Source organism: Euprymna scolopes, chromosome 7, assembly GCF_053919585.1.
Source record: "Euprymna scolopes isolate OS-2025 chromosome 7, ASM5391958v1, whole genome shotgun sequence".
Classification (NCBI taxonomy): domain Eukaryota; kingdom Metazoa; phylum Mollusca; class Cephalopoda; order Sepiida; family Sepiolidae; genus Euprymna; species Euprymna scolopes.
Genome location: NC_136488.1, coordinates 106,167,634 through 106,180,878, shown reverse-complemented (window position 1 = coordinate 106,180,878; position 13,245 = coordinate 106,167,634). Strand labels below are relative to the sequence as shown.

At 30.7% G+C, this 13,245-nt stretch overlaps 1 protein-coding gene across 1 annotated transcript in view; it reads right to left on the bottom strand.

Moving 5' to 3' along the window:
* The window catches only part of LOC145279880 (doublesex- and mab-3-related transcription factor A2-like), a 105,909-nt gene extending 94,380 nt beyond the window's left edge, over positions 1–11,529 (bottom strand). The window contains exon 1 of the mRNA XM_080131339.1: positions 10,809–11,529. Coding sequence (XP_079987465.1) covers positions 10,809–11,400 — 592 coding nt within the window. The 5' untranslated portion in view covers positions 11,401–11,529. The remainder of the gene's footprint in view (positions 1–10,808) is intronic.
* Positions 11,530–13,245: the final 1,716 nt, after the last annotated feature.

Genomic DNA, 13,245 nt, shown 5'->3' with positions numbered 1-13,245 from the left:
CGTGCTTCTTTTGTCAGTTTTAGAATAATATTCACCTTTTGTTAACTTCCTGTTTTTATAATTCGCTGTTTTACATCCAAAATTAACTGTCTATCTATCGATCTATCTATCTATCTATCTATCTATCTATCTATCTATCTATCTATCTATCTATCTATCTATCTATAAGCATCATTAAAATGTCATGATAATATTAATTGCGATATTATAGTTTCTTAACTTCCAGATTTATTACATTCTTTTGGTTAAAATTGACCGAGAAATATTTCACTTAAGAAACGTTTGAATACGTCTTGAGTTTATTATCAAGAAATTTATTTGTAAAATTGACAGAAATTATTGATAAGAATAATAAAAAAAATTAAAAAACAACAACTTCGAAACGTTCATCAAATTATCATCGACCGAAGTGAAACATTTTGCACTCAATAATGACTTTCTTCAGATTTGGTGATGTCTCATCCTCACACTTTACTGAACTTTTATCGATTGGCCAATTATCGGAAGAACATTAATAAACTAATCTGGAAAATGTCTTAACATAAGTCACGCCTATTACTCTAATCTATACCCCATGTATTGTTTGTGTAATTCAGTGAACATTACAGTCAATGAACTTTACAACCAATAACGTTACATCCAATGAACGTTACAGTCAATACATTCAATAAACGTTACAGTCAATAACGTTATATTCAATGAATGTTACGTTCAATAACGTTACGTTCAATGAACGTTACAGTCTTAAACGTTATATTCCATGAACGTTACAGCCAATAACGTTACGTTCGGTGAACGTTACAGTCAATAACGAAGCTCATATTTTAATGATTTGTTTTTGTTTCGTGGAACCATTTAGGTTTATATCACAAAATGCTTAGGTGTCTCATGCAGGTCTAGATAGGAAATAAAATTAGGGTAAAATGAAATGAAAATGGCTCTTTAAGTTTCAGCATTTCAAAAGTTTACAAACGAGAACCACCTGAGCACATGTTGGAAATCCATTAATACCGTCCTAAACAATCGTCTTTTTCTATGGATGTAATAATGTTCTGATTTGAAAGCAACCGAAGGTGACGAGACAGTAAATTTACAAATATATGCCAATGCAATAAGAAATATGTCACTACATTAAGAAAAAAATAAATAAGAAATGCAATAAGAAATAAAAAGAAATAAAATAAGAAAAAGAAATTATGTCAGAAATTAAGTCAAAGAAGTACAATAAGTAAAAAGAAATTATGCCAATACAATAAAAATTATGTCAATACAATAAGAAATTATGTCAATACAATAAGAAATTATGTCAATACAATAAGAAATTATGTCAATACAATAAGAAATTATGTCAATACAATAAGAAATTATGTCAATACAAGAAGAAATTATGTCAATACAATAAGAAATTATGTCAATACAATAAGAAATTATGTCAATACAATAAGAAATTATGTCAATACAATAAGAAATTATGTCAATACAAGAAGAAATTATGTCAATACAATAAGAAATTATGTCAATACAATAAGAAATTATGTCAATACAATAAAAAATTATGTCAATACAATAAGAAATTATGTCAATACAATAAGAAAAAAATTAAAATTAAATAAAAAAATGTTAATTTAAAAATTATGACAGTTTCAGAGTAAACCAAATCGTCAAAAGTGCATTCCTATACAATACATTTGTTTTTTTCAAATGTTTTATTAGTTTGTTCAAACTGGGGATGGGGCATCTTACCGGACGTCAAACACACATATGTAAAATCAAATTTTAACGTTTAATTTCCAACGCCACATTTTTTCAATTTTATTCGAACATAACCAACTTATCTTCAGTTTTAGTATGAAACGATTCCTAAACGTTTGATTATGAAATATACAGATAACGATTTGTAATTATTATTTCGTTTAAGACAGATACACACGCATTAAATGTATATGTGTATGTGTGTGTATAGATATGCATATGTGTGTGCACTATACAGCCAAAACTTTTTCAAATAATAAAATTTAAGAAATTACGATTCTTTGATACATCAGGTGTGCATGTGAAATATATGTTCGTTCACCTTTAAAGAACAGCAGAACTGTAATACTTGACTTTTAACTTTAACTAAAACGGCATTAAATGATCGGTTACTTCAGATTCATTGTATAATATGATTCAAACACGGTAGTGTTTAAATCATATGATTAAGCATTAGTTTTACTCATATAGAACTACTTTAAAACTTCATCATTCACTCAATATTCAACCAAATTTCAAACAATTTTTACAGCTTATATGTCACTTCTCAGCTATATTTTGAAATAAAAATTTTAAATGTTCATTCATTAAATTAAAAGTTATAACAAAATTACTGTTGTTCAAAAGTCTTCAGAATAAGTAAGGAACATGTGAGACGAATTTTTTTTCTGATTGTTGGTTACCATAGCAACTTTTTCAACATTGACGCTTTAGAGACGATTTCTTCTTATTGGCTGTTGGTTACCATAGCAACTTTTTCGTCGTTGACACCTTCATAAATCATAGAGGGAATGTCTCTTGCATGCCATCTTATTGGAGTTATATAGAGAGAGTTAATAAAAGTTATGCTCTTTGCCGTGCTAGGACTGATAAACTTTCGCTTACCACGTCGCCCGTTAATTCTGTTTCTCCCCTTTTTATCCCCTTTTTTCTGTTTATTTACTTAATTACGTATTTTATTTGATTTTTTTATTTAGTCAATGTAAGAAGTTGGTAATAATTTTTATGGATTGTTGGCAATGTGTATGATGTTGAACACAAAAAAGAAAATATAATTTCAAAGCCTGGAAAAAGGATTACATAGAAAAATGCAAGCATGAAAAGTAATATCGTTAAGATTAAACTTAGAAAAGTAAAAGGACTAGCTGTTAAAACTGAAAAAAAGACAAGATATTCTAGTAAAAAATATAATAAATTTATAACTAAAAATTATGTCAGCATAAAAAATTTTTTGGAATTCAATTTAACATTATATATAAATTCATAATGCTGCAATATTTTAAGTTATAAATTTATTATATTTTCTACTAGAATATGTTGTCTTTTTCTTTTCCAGTTTAAACAACTAGTCCTTTTACTTTTCTAAGCTGAATCGTAACCATATTACTTTTCACGCTCGCATTTTCCTATGTAATATATATATATATATATATATATATATATATATATATATATATATATATATATATTTACTACCAGAAGTACCCGTCGTTGACTAGGTTCAAAAACTCAAAAGCAGCCTACAGAAAATGGACAGTGATTGATGAAAGTATGATAGGTTATGAAAAGAAGGGGGTTGTAAAGGTTTTGATACTCAAACATTTTACCCTAAGTAAAATATGATGAAAGTAAAGATAATTTTCGCGAAAATATATTTTTTATATCAACTTTGTTTCCATTCGTAGCCAAGAGTGACCAACAAAATGGTGTTTCCTTACAAAAAGAAAATGTTATATATATATAATAATATAAATATACAAGAAATAAATGTCAATAAAAGTTACTTTTTATGGTGGAAAAGTCCATTGGTTTGTATTTTTAAGTAGTTTGTAAAAAAATTGTTTTTAATTTACGAACCGGTTTAAAAAACAATCTAAATGGCAGCGACATTGAAATGGAGAGCCCCGTTTTCAATTTGAAGGAGGGGCACCTGAGCATTCTGTGTTAACAATTTAAGAGAGTTCCGTCAACGTAAGGAATATTTATAAACATATGTTAATTTTTTCCATTATTTTGTGCTTGAGGAATATTCGATTACGGCATGTGTAGTTTATATAAAAATTCATTTAAGTAGTTATCGCCTCAAATTTCGTTTTAATTTCGCTTTTCTGCTAAACACTTTTACTTAATAATATCGGCGAAATATCGAAAAAAGAAAGAAACAAAAACAGTTTTGAAAAATAATGAAGCTTTACTTACTGTAGTAAAATAATCCGAAACAGCAAAATGGGATATTAAAAAAGTAAACACGTAATTACTTTAGTTTTTTATAGAAAAGAATCGATATAAATATGGCGCCTTTTTCAAGCAGAAAATGACGCCCTTTTCAAGCAGAACAGCTTCGTTTCAGTTTTACAGTATTGAACGGTGTAATATTGCGCCGTCGGATTCAGGGTTGTACTATTGTAATGTAAAGAACACGCAGAAAGGGTTGTAATCAACTGAATTCCTTCTAGTACACTGACAAAAAAAGCTTAAACAGATATATAAATAAAAATAAAAAGGTTATGTAAATGTTTTTAAAAAGACACGTAATGACGTGAGCAGGACTTTTTCCTTCTTTTGACCCGATAACAAGTAACGTTCCTATTTTTTATTATTTATCTATTTATCTATTTTCGAAAGAGTGCCACGTGCAAGTGGAGAAGGAAAAAAAACAGAGTTATGCAAAATTTGTGTCGAGAATTGTCTAAAGTTTCGACTTTTTTTTTTTGCTTTCACTTTAATAAGAACCTGAATTTATGAGGTGAATTTATTCGACACAATATGATTCAACCAAAAAAAAAAAATAAAAGCTAACGTGAATTAAAATTAAAGTTAATGTGTTATTGTAGACCCTCACCACTTTTAAAAAACCTTGTTAAACTTTGTGACATATTTACATTCTATGGAGGTCAGAGGCGAACGAACACCCAATAATTTTATTATATCATATTTCTTCAAACTGAAATATAATAATCAAAGTATACTTACGAAAATAGATATGAAAAATCTGTTAAAGTTTGTGCCATATTTCCATGGAGTACAGGCGCGAACGAAGACCCCACAATTTTATTATACTATCCCAATTTTAGTTGAAACATATTATCAAAGTATTCTTATGTACATCTACATAAAAAAAAACCTTGTAAACGTTTTTTTTTTATTTTTTATTTCCATACTTTGGGGGCCAGGCGCGAACGTAGACCCCACAATTTTTATGAACCACCGTTCTGCCAGATCAAACATACCCATTCCTGATCCTCGATACATCTTCTATTATTATATGTAATCAGTTTTTGAAAATAATCAACCATATAGGAGCCTATTCGTGACCACACACACACACACACACACACACACACACACACACACACACACACACACACACACACACACACAGACGTTCAGCTTTATATTATAAAATAAATAAAATATATATATATATATTGTTGAGAAGAAAGTTTATTTCGGAATTCTTAGTTTTGATGTATTTTCAAATAAGTTTTCCTTATAATACTTTACATTATATATCATTTTTAAGAGCATTTTTCGATCAATATAATTGTTTAAATTACAATCGTTTTAAAACAATTATGTCTTCTTTTCAGAACGTTACATATAAGATGGGGAAAAGCAAATTAACACAATTTTCTTATTTCAATTCAAGCTAGGCCGAAAAGCTGCTGAAACAGTTCGCGATATCAACGAAGTATTTGGCCCAGGAACTACTACTGAACGCACAGCACAATGGTGGTTTAAGAAATTTTCTGGTGGAAACGAGAGTTTTGAAAATGATTAGCGTAGTGGTCGGCCATCGGATGTTGACAACAATCAATTAAGAGCCTTAGTCGAAGCCAATCCATGCACAACTGTTCGATAATTTGCTTCTGAATTAGATGATTTCCAAACATTTTAGAGAGATTGGGAAGACAAACAAAAATGGGTGACTCACGAATTGAACGACAACCAAAAAAAAAAAAAACGCCGTTATGAAGTGTCATCTTCCCTTTTTTACGCAACAAGAACGACCCGTCTCTCCACCGGATTTTGACTTACGATGAAAAGTGGGTTCTTTACGGCAACCGACGATGCTCAGCTCAGTTAGACAATGATGAAACTCCACGACACTTCCCGAAGCCAGAACTGCACCAAAAGAAGATCATGCTAACTGTTGGTGATCTGCAACCGGTCTCATCCATTATAGCTTTTTTAATGCAGGCGAAACCATTACGGCGGAGAATTATCGTCAATAAATGGATGACATGCATCAGAAACTTCGACAACATCACTCAGCATTTGTCAACAAAAAAGATGCAATTCTCCTCCTCGACAATACCCGACCGTACGTTGCTAAACCGACCATACAAAAGTTGAACGATTTCAATTACAAAACTTTGCTTCATCCGCCATATTTTCCTGAACACTCACCCACCGACTACCACTTTTTCAAGCATCTCAACTACTTTCTGTATGAGAAATTCTTAAAGAACCTAACCGATACCAAAAACGCCTTCACCCACCAGAACACGAAATTTTTTACGTTACTGAAAAATACACTTGTTTTACGCCGGCAAACAAGTGTTCATTCTGATGGTGTTTATATTGACCGAGATACATTCATCTGAATTTAAAAATAAAAAACCGCAGGAACTTTCTTATCAACCTGATATATATATATATATATATATATATATATATATATATATATATATATATATATATATATATATATATATATATATATCCCAATTGGCTGTTTCCTACCTGACTACAACTTGGACGTCTTCAAGTCCAACATAAACAAACTCCTGACAAACCGCCCCCTTAAGTAAGACACTCTATCAAAACCCCCAATACTAATGATTACAACAATACTATCTCACTGATTACTGTACACGCAATAACCCTTATTCCTGAGTGGTCTTTGGACCTTGATAAGTTGTGACCCCCATGCAAAAAAAAAAAAATAGAAAAAGAAAAAATGTTACCGCTTTTTATGATCTTCGCCTATACCTAAGCTTGAGTAGACTCATGTATTATTAATTATTTATTGTGATTTTTTCCAGTAAACGATCAATTCGATTGCAGTTTATCATCATTTAGTGTAAACCTCTGTGCTGATGAGGAGACTATTTTTAAATAAACTTGATATTGTCTCTGAAACGGTCGTACACTATCCCTGGTTGTTTTTTTATGCCTTGATATTTCTGAATATGTAAATCAACTTATAATAATTTATAAGTTTTATTTACCTTCCATTTAATTAATACATATTAGTTAAAAGAAAAAAATCAAACAGAAACTTAGCCCAATCTGACAAATTTATCTCACTATATATATATATATATATATATATATATATATATATATATATATATATATATATATATATATATATAATTTATATGTGTAACAATTAAAGATACATTTTCTTCATTTTCTAGAAACCAATAAAAATAATTTGAATGATAAAACTGAATGAAATAAAATATGGTTTTTGAATACTCACCATCGAATTTATAGATTCATCTTAATTTAAAATGAACAAATTTCCAGTTAATAGAAATCGCAGGTTGTTGTATAAATATGAAACTGCATTTGGGAACTATGAGATGAAGAAATGCTAACTCGAACAACTATGGTAACATCACAGAAATGTGTAATTTACAGTTTTGTTTAGATTCTGATTTTCAGCTTTAGAATATTGTTAAGTAAATTATACATATCAAATTATTTACTTAAAACAAAATAACATTGAGATAATTATACGAGCAATAATAGATTTTTTGCTTAAACTGTCCAATCTATTAGAGGAAAGCAGAATATCAATTAACCTTGCAAATTTATCTGTCCCCCTGGGGTTTTTTTTCCAGGGGACCGAGTTAACACACATCTTTCTGTATATGAAGCGTACGTGGAAACCATATATATCCCCGACAAACCCGCTTAGCAACAAAATCTCAACCCTTCACTGTTGTTGTCCCTAAGTGCCAGAAAGCTTTCTATTCTAATAGTTTCTTCCCTCGAACAGCTGGACTTTGGAATTCCCTTCCTGTTGCCTGCTTCCCTGGCTGTACTTATATGCAGAAGTTTAAATGTAACATAAACAAATATCTTGTTAACCTTTCCTAGACATGACCCCAGATAGTAGCCCCTTACGTCCAAGTGGCGATATGCTTTGTAAGGGGTGAACATGAGTAAATATATATATATATATATATATATATATATATATATATATATATATATATATATATATATATATATACATATATATATATATTGTATGCGTTTGCTGATTTAAATAATTTTCAAATCATGAACAAAATCAAGTTTATGCACAAAAATATGAAAGTTCTTTGCAGCTTTCAAAACAATGTTTATTTTAAGTTATTCAATGAAATAACATATTTCGGCACTTATGTATAACTGTTTATTTTTATTTATTTATTATTTATTTTTACCATTTTTTTTTTTTTTTTTGCTTTCATTTTTTTAAGAACTGATGTGAGTGGAAAAGAATTCAAAAAGACAACTTCCGAACATGTCAAAGTTTGGTGTAAGTTTTAGTTCAAAACCAAACTATTATCCTAAAGTAATATGATAATACAAAAATCGAACATAAATATTTGAATATTTATTGAATTAAAAATTGAACAGATCCTAAAATTAATGAAGATTTTCATTCATGTACGATTTTAAAATTTACAAATAGTTGTAAATAATCATTATTAAAATGCATGGGACTTTTTTTTTGAGAAAACGAATTTTTCTTTATTTTAATTGAATAAATGTTCAGATAATTAATGTTTCATTTTATGTTATCGAATTACTTTAGTAGATTTGCTTTGTATTTAACTAAGAGTTACACGAAACGTTGATATTTTTGGAAAGGGTCTTGACTTGTTTCTCCCTTAAACGGTGTTCTTAAAAAATGAAAAGCAAAACATTCTCAAAAATAAATGAATAAATTAAAAATAAAGTAATGCCAAGTACCCATTTTTCAAATTCGGATCATCTTCAGAAGAGAATTTAAGTAACCAGAAATACAAATCAACAAAAATAAACTTTAATTTCCACTAAAAACAAACAAAAAATCAAAACAATAGATTAATTGTCAAATACTTCGGTAAATCAATGACATAGAATTAAGAAACACCAAGATCTGGCTATCTGTCAGATCTTGGTGTTCCTCATTCTCTCTCTTTATATATATATTTATATATATATATATAATTATTTACCATAATAATTATTAAATACCTACAGACACTAGTCTTTCATCCTTTCGGGAATCATCAGTACAGGGTGTCACGATTAACACCAGTCGATATATATATATATATATATATATATATATATATATATATATGTATATATATATATATATATATATATATATATATATATATATATATATATATAGTATTTGTGTGGTTGGTGGTTCATGGATGTTAATCCAATCAAACTACATGTTTATAGATAAGTGCTCAGCAACTAGTAGAGCTAAAATTCAGTATACATTTTTATTTTTACAAATTCTATTTTACTTCAGTGAAAGTTCTTGGAATTCAAGGGTTCCTTTCCTAGGGACTAACACTTGATCTCTACACGAGATATGACATAGATGTTGTTTTGTTTTGGTTTTAGCGATATGTTTTGAATGAATTCAATCATTTACGAAAGTGCATTTTTACCTAAATGCGAGTTGGGAATAATTTTCCCTTTTAACCAATTTGGTACCCCCACATGGGGAGCGGTATGTATATTATTTTTAAAATGAAATTATCCACTGACACGTGTTTCGTCGTCTACGACTCATCAGAGTGGCTGTATCTAGCGAGATTCGGAATCGGGACCCAACGGTAATGAGCCTAAACCCTTAGATATTCGAATATTCTATTAAATCTCATTTACCTCTTAAACACTGAGTTTATAACCAAATTGAGAACATAAGTTTTCTCTCCCAAATTGACCATTTAATATATTATAGTATATCTTGCATATCTATTGACATTACCAGATTCTAGGACAAGAATTCCTCTAGTTGGTGTGGGGTCCGGTGTCATGCTGTTACTTGAAGTAGCATCATTTGGAGAAGGTGTATTATCCCTCGTAAAGCTAGTGTGGTTTAGCCATAGTAAGATCTTATTCGGACTACGAATACTATGTCAGATGAATATTTAGTCAATGTCAAATTGTGGGGTTAATTATTTTAATTATTAACCCTAACCCTAACCCCCCCCCCCTCCATGCAAAACTCCTGACAAACTCCTGTACAGAAACATCATAAACACCTGAGGCATTCAAGTTCTCTCCAGTAGGCATTATGTATGATTATATTTTGGTTATATATATATGCATACATGTAACAGTAGTGGCGGGACAAATCTGGATTTTGAATTAAGTCGCAGCTGACTGAAACATGTCTAAACATATGTAGCCAATAATCTTTATATATATATATATATATCTAGATATAAATTTTATGGTGTGTGTATATATATATATATATATATATATATATATATATATATATATATACACCCATAGATATATACATATATATATATACATATATATATATACACACGCATATATACATATATATGATATACTTTTGCACTTGTATAAAAAAATAAAAACAAGATTCTCCATTAGGTTTATAATTATATAATTATATATATTATATTTAATACATTTCATATTAACAGTATGTATCGTATATCTTGCCCGTTTGTCTTCGTTCGTCACTCAATGATCTAATCCGACTGATGAGCGGAGAACATGTGGTATTCTCTAGTCCAACGGGCATACTTCCTGAAACCAAAAGTATCCATATTCACTGATTAGTAACACACACACACACACACACACACACACACACACACACACACATAATTATTACTATAATTATTTTTAATATATATATATATATTATATTTAATATATATATATTATATGGAGAGAGAGAGAGAGAGAGAGAGAGAGAGAGAGAGAGAGAGAGAGAGAGAGAGAGAGAGAGAGAGAGAGAGAGAGAGATGTGAAATGTTCTTGTCCAATTTTTGGCTTACCTGGGCTTGCGCCGTTAAGAGCAGTGTCACAGCTGTAAGCGTTGCTTTCGGAGTAGACGTTGGTAATATGACCTCCACCTTGACCGGCCAATGTAGGTGCCCCCGTTCGGGCTTCACCTGCCATGGTTGTCGTTGTTGTTGTCGCTGTCATCCCTGGAGATCCGGCAGAGTTTGCGGAAGCGGTACCGCCTTGGAAAAGCGGCATACTTTCCGGGTTAATTGTGAGCAGACCGTTCGGCCCGTAGAGCAGTCCCAGTTCGCGGGCTTCGTTCTCCTCCTGCGCCTGTTGGCGTCGCAGGGCCACCTGAGCAGCCATCACCCGCTGTCGTTCAGCAATCAGTGTACACTTTGCGCACACACAGTCCCGCCAGCGACAGTAGCGTTTGTGGCCTTTGAGCGCCGACACGACGCCGTGGTTACGGCACCGAGCACACTTAGGAGTCCGTGGGTAGCGATCTGCAGCTCGAATGAAAATAGGGGTAGAATGTGGTGGTTGATTTCCGCCTCCACCCGCACCTACCAGCGTCCCGGAAGGGATCACTGAATTAACCTCGGTTGCACGAGGGCGCTCCTCGTCTGATGACGTACTCATTCTAGATTTGAGGGGTTTCCGAAGTTTCTTATGTTTTATAAATTCTGTTTTATTTTAATAAAGTGTTATTTTATTTTAATGTTTAATACCTATATATCTAATAAGAAACAATTAGTTTGGGTTTTTGGCAAAAAATATATAAAAGTCTGGTTTGGTTTCATTAGGGAAAAAATGCGAGAAAACGTCTCCGAATGTCGAAGTGAAAGAATAAATAAATTATTAATTATTTGACAGAAAGAAAAAATGGGTAAAAAAAATTATTATATCATTTTGTAGAGAGTTTTTTTTTTTATAAATCATGTGCAGTAGTCATTTTCCGTATTATAAGAAAAGAAACCACAAGAAAAAATAGCAACAAAAAACTTTTATTCTATGAATTTTTCTAAAAGTTAAAAATATATTAAAAACATCAAGAACTTTTTCTTTTTCACTTTTTTCTTTTTTTATCCTTTTTCTTTACTTTTTAAATATAGTTGTTGTTGTCATTATTATTATTATTATTATTATTATTATTATTATTATTATTATTATTATTATTATTATTATTCCAAAGTTGTCGGGTTTTCGCCACTCTGTTTTGCTTTCAAACGTGAATGATTGTCCAATACATACCCGTACGTTGAGAGTGGAAACGATATTAGCCAATGTATTGTATCAGAAGTAACGATTTTCCTAATGGGGAGAGAATCTCATAAATATACGTACATATACGTATATTTATACATATATTTATATATATTGTCACTGATTGAGACGGCGCTGTGATGACTGAATGGGCGAGTAACAGCTTTCGACTGACGGCTTTTAGCTACGATCTGAAACAGCTTGTGTCGTCATCAACCCTGATTTTTCCACAGCCACGTTCCCCAGTCCCTTCTTCTCTATCTCACACACTTACACGCACCCCTACCCCTACCCCCTCTCTCTCTCTCTCTCTCCCCTCTCTCTCTCTCTCTCTCTCTCTCTCTCTCTCTCTCTCTCTCTCTCTCTCGGTTAGTTATTATGTTGTCTCTAATCCGGCCCACTCTTTACACTAAGTAGCACGTCGTTTGTTGCTATTGGTCCGAGACCGCCTGTCACCAGAGCCGAAGATACTTCGGCTTCAATCGGAGGAAATCGGAAAATGAAAGAAAAAGAAAAGAAAAACAGTAAGACAGATATTTCTTATCTCTCTTCTTTTTTTTTTTTGACTGTTTTACATATGTATTTATTTGATTGACAATAGCCTTTCACTTAATGCGAACAATTTTTCATTCAGAACCCACATTTTTTAATTTTATTTATTTAGAGAAAAGTTAATAAACAGCGTGATTAAAAACACAAAATTATTACTTTTAAAATCATTATCTCTCTGGATAGATTTTTCAGATGTCCGATTATTCTCGTGTGTAAGGATGAATGTGTTTCTCGCTTCTGCGTAAACCTACATATTTATTATTAATATATTACTTATTTAAATACAAAATGCAATAAATGTTTAAATCCTATTAAAAATAGTAATCCAGCAGAATGCATTTTCGTTTTTTTCGTAAACAAGTTAGTCATTGTAATTGTTGTTATATAAAATGTTAGAGAATCAAATATGTCGTAATCTTTCCAAATTTGTATGGAATTTGAAAGCATTTTTTTTTGCTGAATAGTAAATCATTTTTGACGTTCAAATTCTTAGCAAATTTTCATTTAATTAAAAGCTGAACAATTTGAGAAGCTATTTGTACCCAATAAGTTTATAAACAGAGATTGAATACAACATTATCTTAACATGTTAGTTTAGTGTAATAACAATTTGGTTCAATTAATGATTTAATAAACAAGCGGTAGCACAATTATTAAATTTATCTTTCA